We start from the raw sequence: 20,240 nt of genomic DNA, 5'->3' as shown, positions 1-20,240 counted from the left end.
TCCCTCTCCCTCCTCTCCTAGTATCTGGCAGACTGTCCTGATTTCATGCACGTGGTATCACTGGGTCTTTGTACTTGTCTGCTTAGATTTTAGAAATCTGCCTATGGTTATCCTGGGTATCCAGAGGAAGAATTTAAAAGCTGCTGTCTGGGATGCTCTGTGCACAGCCTGGCTTCTCTCTCCGCCTCCCACTGCATTCTGTCCCGTTAGTGCAGCTGCTGCAATCTCTTCTTGGCCTCTGGTAGTCTCTGTTCATCTCACAATTTGATCTACAGCAAAGTCTCTGAAGCCTTTCCAGTTTCCACGGCCTGGATAAAGCGTCCCTTTCCCTATAAAGAGTGCCTCACGTCACAGGTCTGTGACAGTGGAGCAAGCAGGTGATCTGTTGGAACGGTTTTGTATTGTGGTCTTGCTATTTAATCCCTGTGTTCTTGTTTAATCTTTCATAAGCATCTGATGGATTCTACTTTATATAAACAGAACCTGGTACCCGATCTGTTACAGAGATGGATGTTGAATTGAGTTAGGGTTAGAGTTAGGGTTAACGTTTGGGTTAGGGTTAGGGTTTGGGTTAGGGTGATGGTTGGTGCCTTTGCTGGCAGTCTTGGGTCAGTGGTTATGCTCCTCTGGTCATCCCTCAGTCTCGTGCTGCCCTCAGACCTCATGTTAACCACCGTGTGTGCTTTAGTTGCAGATCCCCAGCGTGAAAGGCTTCGATTTTGCTAAGCAGCATCTGGGTCAACACAATAAAGACGACATACTGATTATTCATGAGCCAGCACCACTGCCAGGACCTGTGAAGGACCACACCACACCCTCTGAAAATGGAGATGTGCCGAGCCCAAAGTCAAAGATCCCTTCCAAGAACATCCGACACAGAGGGAGGTTAGTATTGAGCTTTCTAGACTGTTCTCTGTTGCAGAAACCTGTTTCAGCTTTCAGGGCTGTTTCAGATATCGGAAATGCTAGTGATGAGTGTTGCCTTGGGCCGGCAGCCTGGGAGACTTCTACAATTCTCCAATTCTTTGTGCTGGGTTGCTCCAGATTTGATTATGAGTTAGACAGCTAGAAGTGTTTCCTGAGGCGAATGTTTTAAGCTCTGTGAAGATAATACAAGAAAGAATGAATAAAAAGTGAACAACAGGCAAGATGGCTCAGAAGTTCAGAGCACTGACTGTTCTTCCAGAGGTCCTGAGTTCAATTCCCAGCAACCACATGGTGGCTCACAACCATCTGTAATGGGATCTGATGCCCTCTTTTGGTGTGTCTGAAGAGAGCAACAGTGTATTCATATACATAAAATAAATAAAAATCTAAAAACAAAACCGTTAAAGTACATGGTCCACTGCACACCGTCAGTCAGCCAGGCTCCTGTGCTCTACCCACTGGTAGCTGGGACCTCTTGCTTTGTCTGCAGGCGACCTTCATCAAGTCCTCCATTTTGCTTTGCTTTTTCCCAGCTTGCCATGCTGTGACCTTTGTTAGCACATCACAGGTGCTCACCCACCTCTCCTTGTCCATTCCCAGTCCGCTTCCAGTTCCTCCTGTGCAGAAAGCAGAGCTTGTGGAGAATTTTAATTTTCCAAACTGCCAGGTAGGCACTTGCTGCTGCCCTCTGCCTGTGGGAAGAACTAGAATAACCTGAAGAAGACAGAGCCAGGATCAGGCCTTATGAGGTTTCAGTTCACAGCTTTTGCCTCTGAGGTCTCCCTCTGTCCGCCTCCCCTCGAGATTCAGAACTCTGGCTTTTGATTGGCCGCTGGGAGTGAAGAAGCTTATGTCCGTACCAATGTTCAACATCCAAACCCATGATGTCACTTCCGCCTGGGGGATCTGGCCTAGTTGAAGAATGTAATGGATGTTGGTGTCTGGTCCTTAGGGAAGAAATTAAACTCTGCAGAGAGATGCTCTTATATAAATTATTTCCCAGGCCAAGAAGCAGCAAATCAGCAAAGATGATTTAACTCGTTTGTAAAAGTTTTCAAAGAGTTGTTTTCTCCCCAGTAGCCTCTTGGCAAACGACAGTTGGTCTTTTAGGTGGATAGATTTATTCTGTTCTGCTTTCCTGTTCCCTCCGTGGTTTCAACCACCTGTGCATCAAAAATACTTGGGGAAAATACTGTTGACATTGAATTACAGACTTGTTCTGATCATTATTTCTTTAAGATTATTTATTTATTATGTATACAGCGTTCTGTCTGCATGTACACCTGCAGGCCAGAAAAGCACACCAGATCTTATTGTAGATGGTTATGAGCCACCATGTGGTTGCTGGGAATTAAACTCAGGACCTCTGGAAGAGCAGACAGTGCTCTTAACCATTGAGCCATCTCTCCAGCCCCTTGTCATTATTCTTAAAGCAGTTTGTGACAGCTATTCACACTGTTGTGCAAGGTGCTCTAGGGACTGTAGGGGTGATTATAAGAGAAGGTAGTTACAGGCAAACGCAGTCATTTCGTATAAGAGACTTGAGGGTATCTATGGCCCACAGATAATGAAGGCCAGCCGTGAAAGTCCCTCAAGGACGCCAGAATGTATCAGCAGGTCATGTTGCTGTTGAAGCTAGGGAGTGTTGGAGGCTGGGTGCTCACTGGGTAAGGCTCCCTAGCCATGTACAACCCAGTGCTGTCTTACCCTTAAGTCATGGAGTCAGATCTCATGGGGTCATTGCTTTAGTGTTGTAAGTAAGGTAATCATCTGAAGGCTTGGAGTTACTTGGGGTGGAACCAGAACTTCCCTGGCCTTGCAGGGTTCTCAGGCCCAGTTAATGCTAAAGCAGGCCAGAACCCCAGGTTCCTCTTCTTTTTAAAAAATCACATATCTCCCGCTCCCCCTTCCCCTCCCCCTCCCCTCCCCTCCTCCTCCCCCACCCTCCCCCTTCCCTTCCCTCTCCTTTCCCCTTTCTTCCTCCCTCTGCTCTCGTCTCCTCCCCTCCCCTCTTTCTTTGTGTGTGTACGTGTGTACATGTGGAGGTTGAGGACAATAATTAGGAGTCAATTCTCTTCTATCATGTGTAGGTCTCAGGGGATCACATGCAGGCTTGGTGACGAACACCTTTATCTGCTGAGCCTTTATTTTAAAGAGAAAGCTGCTTGTTTTCTTGTGGTGCTAACAATTGGTGCCCAGGGCTTTTCAAATGCTGACCAGTACGCAAACACTAAGCAGATACTTTTTCATCTGACTTGTGTTAGACCCAGACTCGCTGTCTAGAGGTGACCTGGGGTCAGGCCTTGGGCCCCAGTAGCTCTGGGACTTCCTCCCCTCCAGCACTCAGTTTTCTGGCCTTTGTTGAGAAGTGCCCTGCTCAGCTGTTGAGTCAGCCATGCCAGTCTGTCCTCAGGACTGTAGCTGTAGTATGATCCTTTAATTTTGGATTATTTTTCCTGGAAGCCTGCTTCCTAGTGAACCTGACGATGTTAACTCTTCTGTGCTTCTCTGATGCTTGCATTTTTTTTTTTTTTTTTTGTCTGCAGAGTTTCCCCTTCAGATGCCGACTCCACCGTCAGCGAGGAGTCCAGCGAGAGGGATGCGGGAGAGAAGACGCAGGCTACCGCCCCTGAGAACAAGGCCCACAGAGCTCCTCAGAGCGGTGTGTCACTGTCTGTCCTCTCCACTGTATGGCCCATAGCCCGGGGATTGCCCTACTGCAGAAACCAAACTTTAAAAAAAATCTATAAAAATGGACTAAGCAGCAGTCGTGCTGAGTTTTTGAGCCTTGACAGTCACTTCGATCCCTATGTTGGTGTCTCCTTTAAGGAAGGGCACAGGGGTAGAGGCTAGGACTTCACTGACTTGTGTCTTAAAGCTAGAAATTCATTTTCATTTAGTCTCCAAGCGGGACAAGGAGAATTTAATGGAAACTGTAGTCCTAAAACTGTCTGTCAACACAGTGGTTTTTTTTTTTTTTTTTGAACCAGTTTCAGGATGTTCACTTTTGGGAAGATGTTTGTCCGTCAGGGGTTCACACCCATCTAGTGTGGTCTTGTTTCTAGATCATTCTCCCAGCAGGTAATTGGGTATAATCAGATGGCTTAGCCATCTTTGCAGGCCAGGCACAAAACAAAAGTCACTCCCACTGTAAAGTTCATTGCTTTGGGTCTAATACCAATTAAATAACCAAGCCAAACAAACACCTTTGCCCACAAGCCTTCCGTGCCCTGGTAATAGTCCTTGGGTGCTAGCAACATGTCATGGTTTTATTTTGTTTTGGGTTTTTGGAGACATAGTCCCATAAGGCCTAGCTCTGCCTAAAAATCTGAATCCTCCTGATTTTACCTCCTGACTGGTGAGGGGACAGACATGTTCTACCATTCCTGGCTGACAGCTTGGTTTCGTAGTTATGTATGTATGTATGTATGTATGTATGTATGTATGTATGTATATGTATGGACACACAGGTACCATGGTGCCCATGTGAAGGTCAGAGAATAACTAACTTGTGGGAATATTTTCTTTCCTCCTAACGCATAAGAATTGAACTCAGGTTGTCTAGCCTGGTAGTGAGTGCTGTTACCCACTCAGCCACCCTGCCTAAGCCCCCAGTAGCTTGGCTTCAGCTTAAGAGGTTGTTTTAAATGAGCCTGCTCTTGGTGAGTTGCCTGGGTCTTTGTTTTTAATCTCATGATCCTGTTTCAGCCCTTCAGACATAAGGGATTTAGTAATGGTTTTTGTACTTACTGTTTTGGAGACTTTGGGTCTTGATGGGGACTTGGGTCCTAGGAGTGCCAGCTTGGGCTGGCCTGACACTCATCATCACCAGACTGGCCTCACAGTGGCCTGTCACAGTGGCCTCTCAGTGGCCTGTGCCTAGTGCTGGAATTAACAGCATATGCCAGCATATCTGGCTACATGTACTCTAAAATGTTTTGTTGTTTTAGATTTATTTTGTTTCATGTATATGAGTATTTTACCTGCATGTATGTATTCCCACCATGTGCATGCAGCGTCTGTGGTGGTCAGAGGGGGCATTGGATCTCTTGGAACTACAATTTTGGATGGTGGTGAACCATAGTGTGGGTGCTGGGAACCGAACTCAGATCTCTGTGTGATGAGCAAGAGTGATCAGCCTCAGAGCCATCTCTCCAGCCCCATTCTCACTCTGTCACACATTTCTTTGTTTGAAAATACGGTACAGACCGAATATCATTCTATAAATGGAGGAGTCCGGACCAAGGCCCAAGGGACTCACGTGCCCCTGACACGCACCCCTAGGGCCTTGCAGGTCCCTGCCCTGCCCTGCCCTGGCCTGCCCTGCCCTGCCCTATGAGCCCATCACTCACCCTTGCCACCCCTCCCCGCAGGCTCTTTTGTAATGTTGAGGAAATACCCCCTTAGACTAAGGGAAGAGTTTTTTCCTTGGGATCCAGTTTCACAGAATCTTAGAGCTTACTTAGCACCATGGTAACCCAGGTGCCATGTTTCAGATAGGCAAGATTAAAGTCTCGTTTAAATCCTGGGAAAGAAATATTTGAGAAAGAAGAGGAGAGTTGTAGCCTTTCTCAGTCTCTGCTGACTGCTCACCCTAGCTCGCTTGTGCTGTTCCTTGTGTCCACCTCTACCCCCTTCTGACAGAATCTCCTATGAAGGGAGCAAACCCCAGCAGCACTGTCCGCATGCCTTCAGAATTCAGGGGGCTAAAAGCCCACCGCCTGTGAGGCAGGGCAGTGAGTTGGGGCTTCCTGGGAGTGCCAGGAGCTCAGGTGCTGCTGCCATCATTGAAAGCATGCTCGTGAAGCCAGAATCTGTGTGTTATGTCTGTGTTCTGGAAAGATAATACCAACTCACTTTAAAACTCCAGCCTTCTTACAAGTTGCCAGCTCTGGGGCTGCTGTAGGTGTTTTCCTTTTACATAGAGCTTCATTAGATACTGTGTATGTGAGTGAGTATGAGGAAGGAGGGAGGCAGAGAGAGAGAGAGAGAGAGAGAGAGAGAGAGAGAAAGAGAGAGAGAGACTCAGAACTCTGCTGCACATGCTGGGCAAGTGCTCTTCTCAAGCTATACTTCTAGTGCCCTCACCTTTAGAGACTATGGCTTCCTTGTAGCCCAGGCTAGACCCCAAACTAGCAGTTCTCTCTTGAGTGCTAGGATCACAGGTGCACCCCACAGTGCCTAGATTGTTTCTTAAATTTTACATAGAGATCCTTTTCCTTCGTGATGTCATGTGAGTGGAGGAGGTTGTTGAGAACCACCAGGAACCTCGTTCTCTGGACCAGTGTTGCTTGTCACCACTGCATGTGGCACACCCAGTGGCTGGCTTTAGGGTCCCTGGCATGCCCTTTTCAGTCCCCCTCTTGCAACAGTCTCACAAAAGACTGCTCTTCATGTTTTGGCAAATGCAGACTTGATTGTGTTCCTTGCCCTGCCACTTTGAAGCTGGCTAGACTGTCATGCAACCCTTGGGTCCATCTTTGGGACTTACAGAGTGACTGACTGACAGGGTCAGGAATACAGTGGATAGAAACGGACCGCCGAGTGCTTTCTGGTGGGAGGTGGGTGCTGAGACAGGCTGTGGCTATGTAGCTCTGGGCGACTCGCTAGGAGACCTGGTTAGCCTTGCACTCCCAGAGATCCACTTGGATCTGCCTCCTGGGTGCTCGCATCAAGTGTCCGCTCTGTCCCCCCTCCTCCAGGGCTTTCTTGATGTTCTCACCCGTGCTGTGTGTGATTCTGAAGTAGTTATATCTTTTTTATTGACTTGAGTTCCACACGTTCCAGGTGTGAGCATTTCTCCTGGGGACTGATAGGACATTTATTGGGGCACCTGATAAGGTCTTCGCTAGGTGAAGGGACGCATTGTTTCAACCAGATTAGGTCCATGTATGAGGTGTGAAGTGATTTTGGAGGCTCACTTCTGAAATGACTGACATCATTAAGCACAGTTCTCGATTTCTCACTGAGGCAATTCCCAGAGGCCTCTTTAAGGAAGAATATTATAAACTGAGTCGTGACTGCCGACAGTTGGTCCTCATTTGGGGTTTCCCTTGAGCATCTAGACTGTGTTTCCTGTCAGAGATGAGGGTCAGTGTCAGCCCTTCAGGGTGTGGCTGGGCGTCACCAGAGTTAGCAATGGTGGGGATTGACTCTGTGTGTCTGTAACTGATGAAACTCTTTCTTAAAAATAGTCTTCCATCAAAGCATTTCAGAAGTACCCTTCCAGTACACCGTTGTGTGTAGCTGACATCATTCTGTATGATACTACATTGCCTCCTTTTGGGAGTCTTAAACAGCAAAAATTAATTTTTTCCCTCTAACTTCAAAATTTTTGTTTATTTTAATATATGCCTATGACATAATTTTTAAAAAAGCATTTTTAGGATTTTTTAATTTTATGCATATGAGTGTTTTGCCTGATTGTATGTGCATGGATCATACCCTGGTGCCCAAGGAGGTCAGAAGAGGGCATCAGATCCAGGGAACTGGGGTTCTAGTTACAGATAGTTGTGAGCCACCTTGTGAGTGTTGGTAACCTGAACCTGGATCCTTCACAGAACAGCAGCTGCTCTCCCAACATTACGTTTTAATTTATTATATATTAAAATACACATGTATGTCCTTTAGAATGGTGGACTGGTTATTTGCTGTGTGAGACACTCATCACAGTGAACTTGTTTTTATGTGAGAATGCTTGAAGTCTCTCACGGTGCTTAGAAAGGATTTACATTTATTCGTTTGTTTACTGTGTGTGTGTTTGTACATGCGTGGGCACACACATGTCCCGGCTATGATGCATATGTGGAGCTCAGGGGACAAGTTACAGGAGTCGTTTCTCTTCTTTCTGCATGCGGGTTCCGGACCTAAGCTCAGGTTGTCGAGCTTGGCAGCGATCATTTTACCCTCTGAGCCATCTTGGCAGCCACTTCTTGGCTATTTTATGGTAGATAACATTTATTGTAGTCAATGATTTCTTGAACGTGTGGTGTGATTTATATTATTACTTTTTAAAGAATAACTTCAAAAGAGAAACACTTTTTAATCCGATGTCCTTATGTGCCTTAAGGTCTCCCCACATCCGCATCTCTTAAGCTCCCATTGGTTGTTATTATCTAAGTAATTTTTAATTGTATACTATGTAGCATAATATGTAGTATAATTTAATGCACAGTTAAAATTCCCTTTCCAGGTATTTTGAAAGACTGGGTCCTGGACAGTACAGGAACTGGGGGATTTCTTTTACTTTCCTGCCTTTACCCTGCAGCTTGGCAGAGAAGCCTGAGGTCTGGGCGTTCCTTGCCTTGAAGGTTGTAGGTGGTGAATGGTCCAGCAAAGCTCTGTGACCTCAGCTGAGAGGATGGTGACTCCCACTCACAGGCTGTGGTTCAGGTGGGATCCCGGCAGAGATGATGGATGGACAGGGAGAGCTGCCCATTGAGTCATTAGACTCAGAAGGAGGAGGGAGCTCTGTCACCCCGCAGGAGAGTGTGCAGAGATGCCAACTTAGTGACTTTTCTATTTCTTAGAAGTTCAGATCAGCAAGGCTGCCTGCTGGCAAGGGTAATCTCTTTTCAGTCATTAATCCTTCAGCTTGAGTAGCTGCCGCAGTTCAGGTCACCCAGCTCTGTCAGAGCATGGAAGGAGAGCCTAAGAATATCAGACAACTGTCTTGTTGAGAGAAGCCACTCGTTAGGAGGCGTACACATCATTTCTCTTCTCTTGGGATAGCATAAACACAATTCAAATCAAGAGTCAACCCAAAACTTAGAGCGCACTGCTGTTCATTCCTTCGGTAAAGCATCCACCGCTGTTTCCTACTGCTTTGCCAGCTCCTGGTCTCTTTCATATTCAGGACCCCCGCCCCCCCTGCCCCCCCTCACTTCTCACTTTCACCAGGGGTTGCAAACTATTGGCTTTTGATTATAAACAGTTCCTAACTGTTCTCACTCCTTCTGTTAGCCATTCATTTTAAAACAATGTCTGGGCGTCCACAATTGATTGGCTAGAGAGAGACCAGTCATTCTTTGGACTATCTGGCTTTTTCTGTCTTCTTATCCTTCCTCTTTTGAGCTCTTTTTTCCTTCGTGCCTGCCTCCCTCTCTTCCTCCCTCCTTCCCTCCCTTCCTCCCTCCCTCCCTCCCCCTTCTCTCCCCCCTCCCTCCTTCCCGTCCTTTCCTAATGTATATGGTGTTTTGCCTGCACATGTGTCAGTATATCACATGTGTGCCTGGTGACTGGGGAGGCCAAAAGAGGGCAGCAGACCACCTGGATCTGGAGTTGCAGCTGACCGTGATCCACCCTGCGGGTGCTGGGGACTGAACCCTAGTCCTCTGTGAGAGCAGCCAGTGCTGTTACCCACTGAGCAGTCTCCCCGGGTCCCTTTTTTTCTTTTTAAAGTTAAATTTTACTGGGGTTATTTCTTCTTTATATCATATTCATTAGATAAATACCTCATTACTGAAAATGAGAAATTGGAGAAAGTCAGTCATTATGTAAGCTATCATCTCAGTGTATATTTTAAGTGATCCTTGTCGTTTTGAAACCGGGTCTCCCTGAGTAGCCCTAGCCAGTCTGGAGCGCACTACGTATACCAGGCTGGCATTGAACTTAGAGATACTCACCTGCCACTGCTTCCTGGGTATTGGGATTAAAGGTGTGCGCCACAGTGCCTGGCTTGTCCATTTTTTCTGTGTGCATGCATTTCTTCATTTTCATCGGTCTGATTACTTCCTTTAAACTATTTCAGTAAAATGCATGTAGCACGAACCTGACCTTTGTCATTCATCGGTCCCTCGTAGAGCGGAACTAATTCCTTTTAAGGGTAAATTTTTCTTCTCTTGCTTCTTGACCTTCTTTCTACATAGTGAGTGGAAAGCCTGAAGTATTCACATCTAATTTGATGCCCTCTGGTGTGGCTCTAGTCCCCTTAGCTTTTGTCCCATCCCCCTCCAACTCCAGTACAGTCAGCCCCTCCATATCCATGCTGTCTGTATTCAACCCACAACTATAGATCAAATATATATTTTTAAGTCACATGTATGTTACACGTATGTGTAACCTTGCTTGTCATGACTCTTTAAATGTTAATGTAGTATTAATGTAGCCTTTACATTGTATCAACAATCGTATATAATTTAGAGATAATTTAGAGCGTACAAGACCATGTGCTTGGGTTGTATGTTCAGGCGGATACTTCACTGTTTCTTAGAAGAGACAGTCCAGATGACGGACTTTGGTAGCTGCAGTGTCCTAGAACCAGTCCCTGCCCCGTGCAGAGGGAGGACTTCAAAATGTTGCTTCCACAGCTAATTGTTGGCATGCTGGTAAGTGCCAGGAGGATAGTGGGTGCTCACAGCTGCTGTAAATATTTTCAGTGGAAATTCTATAAATGGCTCGCTGACTCGCTGGGCAGCTTCAGTCTCCAGTCCTTTCCCCCGCTTCTCTCCTTTTCAGACAAGCTTTCATGTAGCCCAGGCTAGCCTAGAACTTGCTATGTAGCTGGAGATGATTTGAATGTGTGCTCTTCCTGTCCCCCCACCTTCCAAGTGCTAGGTTTTCAGGTATGTGCCCAGCATAGGTTTGTGGCTCTGGACACTGAAGCCGGGCCTGATACATGCTATGGGACTGCTGCTCTCAAAGGAGCTTCCCTTTTCTTTAAGAAGACTTTTAACTACATGTAGAAAAAACAGTAGAGTGATCTTTGACACACAGTATCATAATGACTTTCTAATATCCCTCCTAGAGGTATCTGTAGTTTTAGTGTGTGTGTGTGTGTGTGTGTGTACGTACACATGGCATGTATGGAGACTGTAAGAGTCAGTTCTCTCTACCTCCTCATGAGATCCGGGATTGAACTCAAGCCGTAAGACCTGTGCACAAGTACCTCTCTACCTGCTGAGCCATCTTGCCAACCCTCATCTGTAATTTTTTTTAATGAAGTCAAAAGAGATAATTTAACATAGACCATCCGTGGGGACCTAGAGACTTTGGTCAGAGACTGGGCCCAAGGGTGCTTTCAGGATGGTGTATAATTGTGACTCCTGCCACTGCTTTCTGGGGCTTTCCTGCTCATATTGCCCCCCTTCTGTGCAGGCGGCCCCCTGCCCAGTTCAGGCAATGAGCAGCATTCCTCAGCCTCCATCTTCGAGCACGTGGACAGGATTTCCCGAACCTCGGAGGCCAGCCGGCGGGTCCCCAGTAAGATCCAGCTTATTGCCATGCAGCCTATCCCAGCTCCGCCAGTGCAGCACCCTGTCCCAGCCGACCGAGTGGCAGAGACCAACAAAATCAACAAGGAGGTATTTGGTTCTCATGCAGGTGCATTAATTAAAAAGCTGGTGCCCTAATTTGGTCAGTGTTAGAAAATGAATGGAAGGTCCAGTATCAAGCACTTGCTGGAAGCTGGCACCACTCTGGTGTACCTGATTCAGAACACTACAGACTGGGTGCCACTCAGGCCTGTGATCCCAGCTCCCTGCAGGGTGAGACAGAAGGCTCACTCCTGGGATGCTCTGTCTGCACTGTAAGACCTCTCTCAGAATCGAAAAACAAAACACGACCACACCACACACACACACACACACACACACACACACACACTTATATATTTTTTTATTTTTGTAATGTTTTATTTATTCTTTGAATATTTGGTACACGCATACAGTTTGTCCATCCCTCTCCAACTCTCCCCAGACCCCCTAACCTATCTCCCACCTCCATGCTGCCTTCTCATCATTGTCATTAATCATAAGCCTGGTGCACTGGGCATGCACACGGGCAGCTTAGCAGTAGCCACACCCTTGAAGAAAAGGTGTCTCTTCCTCTGTCAGACATCATCAACTGTTTGTAGCTCCTGTGCCAGTGGTGAGGCCTCTGGAGCCCTCCCATGACCCACAATTGATTTTTTTTCAAACTGGGACACTATTTGGAGACAGTGATAAGTCCTGACAGGACGAGCAGAAGGCACTGAAGCAGCAGCCCTGAGGACTCGCTGCCTCAGCTGCCACTGGCTCTGGGACACTGGTGTTAGCCTGCAGATGACCAGGCTTCCGTAAGCTAGTGATCATTAGTGGACGGCTGGCTTTCTCCCACTCAGTGTAGGCGGTGGCCATTCTTTGTCACCTCCATGGGTGCCTCCATCAAGCCTACATGCAAGTGCACAGTTGGAGAAAAGGAACACACCTCTGAAGGGGCTTTACAGAGACTTGAGAAAGCACAGGAGTGATTTGCTCTTGTCACTCAGATCCAGTCGGCGCTGCGCCACAAGTCGGAGATAGAGCATCACCGCAACAAGATTCGCCTGCGTGCCAAACGCCGAGGCCACTACGAGTTCCCGGTGGTGGATGACCTGTCTTCCGGTGACACCAAGGAGCGACACCGAGTATACCGCCGGGCACAGATGCAGATTGACAAGATCCTGGACCCTGCAGCCAGTGTGCCCTCTGTGTTCATAGAGCCCAGGAAGAGGTAGGCTGGGGCCCTAGGGACGTGGTGGATAGGGAGAGTAGACACAGGCAGGAAGGAGGCTAGAGCCTAGGACAGAAATCCCGGTCAGATTCAGGTGACAGTCCGTGACAGAGGTTTCTGTGGAGGTAGGGTTGGCATGCAAGAAGTGGAGAGACTCACTCCTGGGGAAAGGAAGAAACTAGGGAGGAAGGGGATTCTTAGTCTCCACATCCCAGAGTTAGCAATCACAGATTGCTTCCTCAGTCTGATAAAACCTCGCACCATCCTCTTCTTTGTACAGCTGGCTTCCCTGACCCTACTTAGCTGTTCCTGTCCCTCCTCCTACTTTTCACCTCCCTTGCTTGTCTTCATTGCCTGGATAATCACGGTCGTGTGGAAGGTCTCCATGTTTGTTTTCCCACAGCCTCCTGTAGTCTCGGGTTCCCCCTTCCCATCTGCCAGCTTCTGACCCGTGTATTGATGTGTTTTCTGTAAACACACTGGGGCTGGATGAATAGCCAGTGGTTACGAGCAGTAACTGCTTTTCCACAGGACCTAGGGTTAATCCCCAGCACCTCCGTGGTGACTCTCAACCATCGTAACTCCAGTGCCAAGGGATCCAATGTTCCCTCTCTGCTGAACTCTTTGGGAACCAGACGTGCAGCCGGTTACACAGATGCACAGATGATTGTAGACAGAACACCTACATACGTAAAATATGGAGCTTGTCATTCTCTGTCCAGATCTGTACCCCGGAGGAGGCGGGGCCTTCCTCTCTCCTGTAGTTCCATATGCAGCCAGCCACACAGACAGAGCTGTGACTATAGTGGGTGGCTCTCATCTTCCCCCACAGCCAATTTTGGCCCTCAGCCTGCAGGGCTGGCACTTTCTAGTCTCTGCTCATGTCCCTCCTCAGCCTCAGGTCTGTTCATCAGTCACCTGGAAGATATTAACCTGTCTTGGCTGGGCCTGTTGGTTTTTGACCGGCTCTGTCATCCTGAGTACAGAATGCTTTGTTGTCTCTGTGTTAGTTAGGTCTGCTCTGTAGGGTCTAGACCATGGCTGTTACTTTGTCAGAATCTCTGGAGCTTTTTCTGTGGTAAGGTGACCAGCCCTGTGAGAATAATTTCTGTTTTTCCTATCAGTTCACGGATGAAACGTTCTCCTAAGCCACGCCGGAAACACCAGGTCAATGGCTGTCCTGCTGATGCAGAGAAGGACAGACTCATCACCACAGACAGTGACGGCACATACAAGCGACCCCCGGGTGTGCACAACTCTGCCTACATTGGATGCCCAGTATGTAACAACAAACCCTCGGGAAACATGGTGGGGGCTCTGGGCAGGGTGTCTTGGTAAGAGACGAGAGTGCACAGTATTGTCTGCCGCCCTGTACAAAGTGGATGCCAGGCCAGCAGGCCATGCAGCACCCAGAGTAAACTGAGTTGGGCACCTGAGCGGTGAAGCCAAGGAGCTGCTAGGTGACACGATGACCAGTCTCTGCATTCAGAATGGGAGCTGGTTGACGGTGATCGGAAGAGCAAGAGTGTCCAGGTTCTCTCTCTCTGCTCAGACGGGTGTTTGGGTTTCTTGGATGTTTCCTGTTTTGTCTGCATACCCCCACACTCTCATATCCCTGAGGAGCTAAGGAGAGAGTGAATCACTCAGTTCAGCCACACTGATCCAGATACTGAGTATGTTGGAATGTTTGTGTAGACTTTATCCGCTGAGCATCCTGGTAGGAAACGCTACAAATTTGAAATGTTCAGAATCCACAACTGAGTGTCATGTCAGCTCAAAAGGTTTCTGATTTCAGATTACATACATACATGTGTGTAGTATGTTATACATGTGTGTATGTATACATCTCTATATATGTATACTTCCCATGGGCAAAAGAGCTTAATGTAAATCAAAGAATGGGAACCTGGAGAGGCACACAGACAGCCTAGCTTGAGGTGATGAAGGCAGACATTGATACATTACACACTGAAATATACACACAGGCTCCATTCAGAAGGAAAGAAACCTAGCTTCCCAAGGGACCGTTAGCAAGAGACACGGAGATGCCCTGGGAAAGAGAAGGGGACTGATGGACACAGCTCACCAGCAGCAGCGGGGAGCATAAAGGACTCAGCCCTACTGTGCTGAGCAAACTTAGAGAGCCAGCTTTGCTTGTGACGTAACAACAAGCCTGTCCTCAGAGGAGGTACCGTGATTAAGACACAGTGGCCCTGGAGCACTGTTTATTTGAGGTTTCTGTTTTTTTTTTTTTTCCCTAAATGACACGTAACTAATATTGAAAAACATTCAAAAAGTTTATAAAAATGTGGCAAACACCATACAGACATTGACTAGAGTCTAATGTCATCAAGATCATCAGGAAGAAACAGGTTCCTCTCTGGGAGCTCTGACCTTTTATAACCTCATGAGGGTTCTTGTGAGCAATTGCTGCTAATTACAGATGCTCTGTAGAACAAAGGATCAAGTAGTTTCTCTTCCTTTCTCTGAACCTAGGGCCCCCTGACCATAGAGGAGCACGCACACACGCACGCACGCACGCACACCAGCTTTTCTGGCAATGGATGGGTGTTCTTGTTCTGCTGAAGCCTTTTGGAAGCATGTGTCCAAACACTGGTGGTGTTAGGCTCAGTCTGTAGAAACTGTCCTTGTAGGTCTTCAATATAGTCACCTGGTACTTTTGTAGAACTAGTAATAGAAACCCCATTCCTTCCTTACTCACACAACCTTTCTAGCAGCCTGGGCTCATCTTCTCAAAGGAGCCTGCAGGACATGCTTGTTTTCCAGCCCTTGAGTTTCAGCCTCTGACTGAATTCTCTGTAGAGTTTGGTTTTCCTTGGACTCTTCATTCATCTTTGTTGATGACCAACGCCAGGCTTCCCTCATGGTGTCCTGGACCCTCCTTTTGGGTTTAGCCCAATTTGGGGGAACAAAATCTTGCTATGTTGCCCAGGCTAGCCTCAAACTCCTAGCTCAAGAAATAATCTTTCCTGCTGGGACGGCAGGCAGAAGCCATGGTGCCTGTCTTGGGTTTCCTTTGTCTTCTCCATTTTCACCTTTCACAGAAAGTGCAAGGGTTTCCTCTGAGGTCTTTGTCTCTGAGGGCTGCCTTTCCAAAGATCCCCTGCTCAGAAAATACTCTCTGAAATTCTGTGATGTGTGTTTTAAAAATAATGCTTTTCTCAGAGTTTGTCTTTTACTAGCTAGACTTTTTTTTTTTATACCGTTAAGACTGTATGTGTACCACATAGTTTTAAATTATCTGGAATTTTTCCATTTTTCCTCTCAAAATAAGCTCTCCTTGAGAACTGTCCTCCAAAATCCTCAACCCCTTCTATCCAGTCATCTCTCAGGTTTAGGCCAGGAAGACCTCTGCCCTCGGGCCACATCCAGCCTGCTGCTGTGTTGGTCAACACTGGGCCTTTTTGTAAGACAGCTACACCCTCAGCATGCTGTCTTTGGCTGCTTTTTGAGTTGGGTTGTGACAGACTTTTATGACTTGCAGAACCTAAAATATTTATTGTCTGGCTCTTGACTGAAAGTTTTTGTTGGCTCCAGGCCTGCTGGTGCCCATCCATAGTCCCAGCTGCTTAGGAGGTGGCAGCCAAGCAGTTGGCTTTAGCCCAGGAGTTTGGAGGTAGGGAGAGAGAGAGGCCCTGTCTCCTTAAAACAACATCAGCAACAAAAAGCTACAAGGTTGATGACCCCTTACTGTCATGTAGTGTCCAAACCAGATGCTCCTGAAGAGAAAGGAAGTTCTATTAATGATTAAACCAGGGTAGCAGGCACAAATCTAAACCAGGATGTGAAGTCAGTCTTCTAAGAGCCCACTAAGTACTGCAAAATAGCCACTGCAAGACGTGACCTACAATGTCCTGTGTATGTCTGAAGAATGACAAAGGCAGGAATCTGTTGTAAAATGCCATCCTCTGGGCATGACACGGCCATGGCCATTTGAGATCAGAGCAGCTGTGTTTATCCTGAGCATCATGGGAGCAGGCCCAGGAAACTCAAGGCTCCTCCCTTAGGATTAATCATCGCCAGGATGAAAGTTTTCCTGCTGTCTGTCAGTTGCCCATGGCCCCTTTAAGTCTCACTTCTGTAAGGAAATCCAGGTTAAAGTTGGCTCACCAAACTACACTTAAGTCGGACTGATTTGGGTTTTGGTACCCTATCTGGGATGAGCTGGTGGTTGTCCGTGTCTGAATGAATCAGCACTGAAGCAGAATGGAATCAGCAGACCGAAAGTCAAGAGACTAGAATTTAAATTCTAACCCAAGCTTCCTTAGGAAACCTTAACTCCATGGGCTTTCATTTGTTGAGTTCCATCCCCATGTGATGGTGGGATGTGGGAAAGGGGACTCTTGACTTTCAAATTCTCAAGAGGCAGCAAGGAGACAGAGGCGTGGGAAGTTCTGACCTGTGGCTTTTTGTTGGTTTCTGGTAGGTTTTCTGTGCCAGTGGGAACCCAAAGGAACCACCCTTCCTTCCCAGTCTGAACCTGTCTGTCCTGCTCCAAAATTAAACTGTCTCTGTCTCTCCTTCTTTAAAGTATGACCAGGAGGGATGAGATGGGAGGGACCTAGAGTGTTGGGACTCTAGAGTATAGGTGAACACCATCCACTGGGGTCTTGGTGTGATTGGTGCACAGGTGCACGCACACACAAGGATTAAAATAAAATAAATCTTTAGCTGGGCATGGTGCTGTATGCCTTTAATCCAAGCATGCCTTTAATCTGACTACAGAGACAGGGGTATCACCATGTGTTCAAGGCCAATTGGTCTGCATAGGAAGTTCCAGGCTAGTCAGGACTCTGTAGAAAGAAGAAAGATTGGGGGTGTGGGGTGTGGGGGAAATACCACCTTGTTTCTCTGACTCTTATCTCTTAAACAGTGGGAACAGGACATTAAACTTTTCTTAGTTACTCAGATACCTTTATTTTAGAGACATGGTTTCTGAATATTTGTTAGTATTTTCTATTATAAACAGTTTTTAAATGGGTACTGAATTATTTATACACATACATGGTGTTTTCTTACTGTCAGTAGTCTACTCTGCCTTTTGGTTTTTACACCCATGGAAAGCTCCCTTTAGTGTGAGCGCTCTGGAGTCTGATTTGTGGCTGCTTAGGCTCTCTCAGTGAAGATGGCCGCCCGCAAGTCTGAAATCTATTTTACAGTTGAGTTTTACAGAAAATAAGTTGTGGAATAGTCTTATTTGTTTTTTCTCAGTTGTATTCTTTGCCTCATATAAAAATGAGATACCTATGAAGAGAGATGGTTTTTAATTCTATGACAAACCCTTTGCCACAAAGTAGGACCATTTTTAAATTCACTCTGCCCTAGAATTTAGCTTCACGCTCCACCCCGAGCCCCACAGAAGCACACATGTCATTCTTCCCTTGTCTCTCACACAGTCTGATCCTGACCTCCCAGCCGATGTCCAGACGCCCTCCTCTACAGAGCTGGGCAGGTATCCCGGCCTGCCCTTCTCAGCCTCTCAGTACATCCCACCTCAGCCATCCATCGAGGAGGCACGCCAGACCATGCACTCCCTCCTGGATGACGCCTTCGCCCTTGTGGCTCCCAGCAGCCAGCCCACCAATGCTGTGGGAGCAGGTTCTGGGGTGCCTGCCAGCCTGCCTGTGAATAGCACCCCTTCCAGGGATGAAAGGCGAGCCACGCAGTGGGGGTCCTTCTACAGTCCAGCTCAGACGGCCAACAACCCGTGCAGCGTAAGTACTGGACTGGACTGCTGAAATTTTCTCCTGGGCAAAGTGCTTGAGTTGTGTCACCTCACTGTTAGTTGAAGGCTCCCTGGGAAACTTGGGCTACATTTTACATGACTTAAAGCTTGCTTGATAGGTCTTAGCTTTTGCTTTCTACTACAATTAATTTTTAATGTTGGAAGCAGTCTTTCATGTAGCTCTGATATTTGAGAACAATGCAGTTGATATTCAAGGAAATCTCTTTCCAACTTCCTCCCAGGGTCATGAAGTGGGGGATAGATTGTCAGGCGTGTTCTCATTGATTTCTGTAAAGGAATCGAATTGTTTAACTTGTTCTTGGACTACTTAGTCCTAGAGTGCTATTCTAAGCACAGACAGGGACAACTGTTTGCAAGTATCAGCTTCCCATCCTGGCTTTTGTTGAGGTGGGTAGGTCTTTCTTTAAAGCTTATCAATCTTTTTTACCATTAATATTTGTTAGCATAGAAGGTATTGAATTTCAGGCCGGACAGAGGTGGCACACATCTTTAATTCTAGTACTCAGGAGGCAGAGGTAGGTGGACCTCTGTGAGTTCAAGGTCAGCCTGGTCTGCAGAATGACTTCCAGGATAGAGAAACCCTGCAAAGCAAACAAAGTGTCTTTGCATATCAATGCTGCGTTATGTAAATAAGCCATACTGGATAACTCAATATGATATAACAAACAAGACAACAGGCTTCCTCTTTCATAGATGTTAGCTGCAAACTAGGCATATAAGCGGTAAGTCAGTTAACTTCATTAAAATAGGCTTTACTACATGCTAGGCTTACTGTTCAAGACCACCCTGACAGCTCTACATATCTTGCTATTACAAAAGTGACATTTTAATATGATCTAAAATAGGTGAATCACTGACTGCAAGGTTAAAGAAAATAGTCTAAAAGAAAGAGTCTCTTGTAGCCCAGGCTGGCCTGGAGTATGTTCTGTTGCCCAGATGACCGTGAACTTTTGATCCACTGCCTCTACTTCAGATTCTGTGGTTGCATCTCTGTCACCAGCCTTGTTTTACAAGGGGTTTCTGGGAAATTGCTGGAGATCAAACCCATGTTAGGCAAGAGTCTAAAGTTTTTAGACAGGGGATGAAGGACAATAATTTTAGAAGGAGAAAAAACAAAATCAAACAATAGAAACAATTGTTGTGATTAATAAATGCAAAAGTTAGCTAGGCGATGGTGGTCCATGTCTTTAATCCCAGTGCTTGAGAAGCAGAGGCAGATGGATTACTGTGAATTTGAGGCCAGCCTGGTCTACAGAGTGAGTTCCAGGACAGCCAGGGCTACACAGAGAGGTGGTAAAAAAAGAAAAAGAACAAGAAGAAAAAAAGAAAGAGAGAGAGAGAGAGAGAGAGAGAGAGAGAGAGAGAAGCTACTACTTTGAGAATTGCTTTTATTGTATTTATTGTATTTCCAGGAATCGTGCTTAGGTCATACTTGTAATAGGCAAATGGTCTGCAATTGGGCTACATTCCTAGCACAAATTGCTTTGACTCTGTTTTACTTTGTTTGAAAAACACAAAACACAAAACCAACCATGGTGGTAGTTATTAAATACAGGATCCTGTTCACACTAGGCATGTAAGTAGTCGTTAACACTGCCTACATCCAGACCATCTCTTAGTAAGTTAACGATACACTGACCAGATGAACCAACCATTCATTTGCTAAAGTTTTACCCAGAAGCTTCTCTTTTTCCATTGAAAGCCTTTGTATCATAGCAGCTTTATTCGCCCAGTTTTAAATTTTAATTTAAAAAATCGACTCTGATAACACCCAGAAAAATCCCAAGACTTGACAGATGGGATTACCTGGAATTGAAAAGTTAAGGCACAGTAAAAAAAGCAATCAGCAGTGTGAAGAATCGGTTTAGGGTATGGGAGACAATCTTTGTCAACCATACCTGGAGGCTCACAACTGTCTGTAACTCCAGTTCTAGGGGACCCAGTGCCTTCCGGCCCCTGCTGACACTACACCTATGTGCTCCATAGAGGCACATACAGGCAGAATACCCTTATATAGAGAGTCAAAAACAAATTATAAGTAATTAATTGAAAAACTCGGATCGTCACTTGCTGTTGG

The 20,240-nt window shown here is 46.5% G+C and overlaps 1 protein-coding gene across 1 annotated transcript in view; it reads left to right on the top strand.

Moving 5' to 3' along the window:
- Kiaa1549 (KIAA1549 ortholog) overlaps positions 1-20,240 on the top strand; it is a 133,821-nt gene that overhangs the window by 99,653 nt on the left and 13,928 nt on the right. The window contains exons 11-16 of the mRNA XM_028768439.1: positions 689-885; positions 3,474-3,589; positions 11,023-11,228; positions 12,173-12,396; positions 13,521-13,674; positions 17,814-18,131. Coding sequence (XP_028624272.1) covers positions 689-885; positions 3,474-3,589; positions 11,023-11,228; positions 12,173-12,396; positions 13,521-13,674; positions 17,814-18,131 — 1,215 coding nt within the window. The remainder of the gene's footprint in view (positions 1-688; positions 886-3,473; positions 3,590-11,022; positions 11,229-12,172; positions 12,397-13,520; positions 13,675-17,813; positions 18,132-20,240) is intronic.

The sequence above is a fragment of the Grammomys surdaster genome, unplaced genomic scaffold, assembly GCF_004785775.1.
Source record: "Grammomys surdaster isolate TR1022 unplaced genomic scaffold, NIH_TR_1.0 186, whole genome shotgun sequence".
Classification (NCBI taxonomy): domain Eukaryota; kingdom Metazoa; phylum Chordata; class Mammalia; order Rodentia; family Muridae; genus Grammomys; species Grammomys surdaster.
The sequence above is the reverse complement of the archived record's forward strand: the minus strand, read 5'-3'. Positions and strand labels throughout refer to the sequence as shown.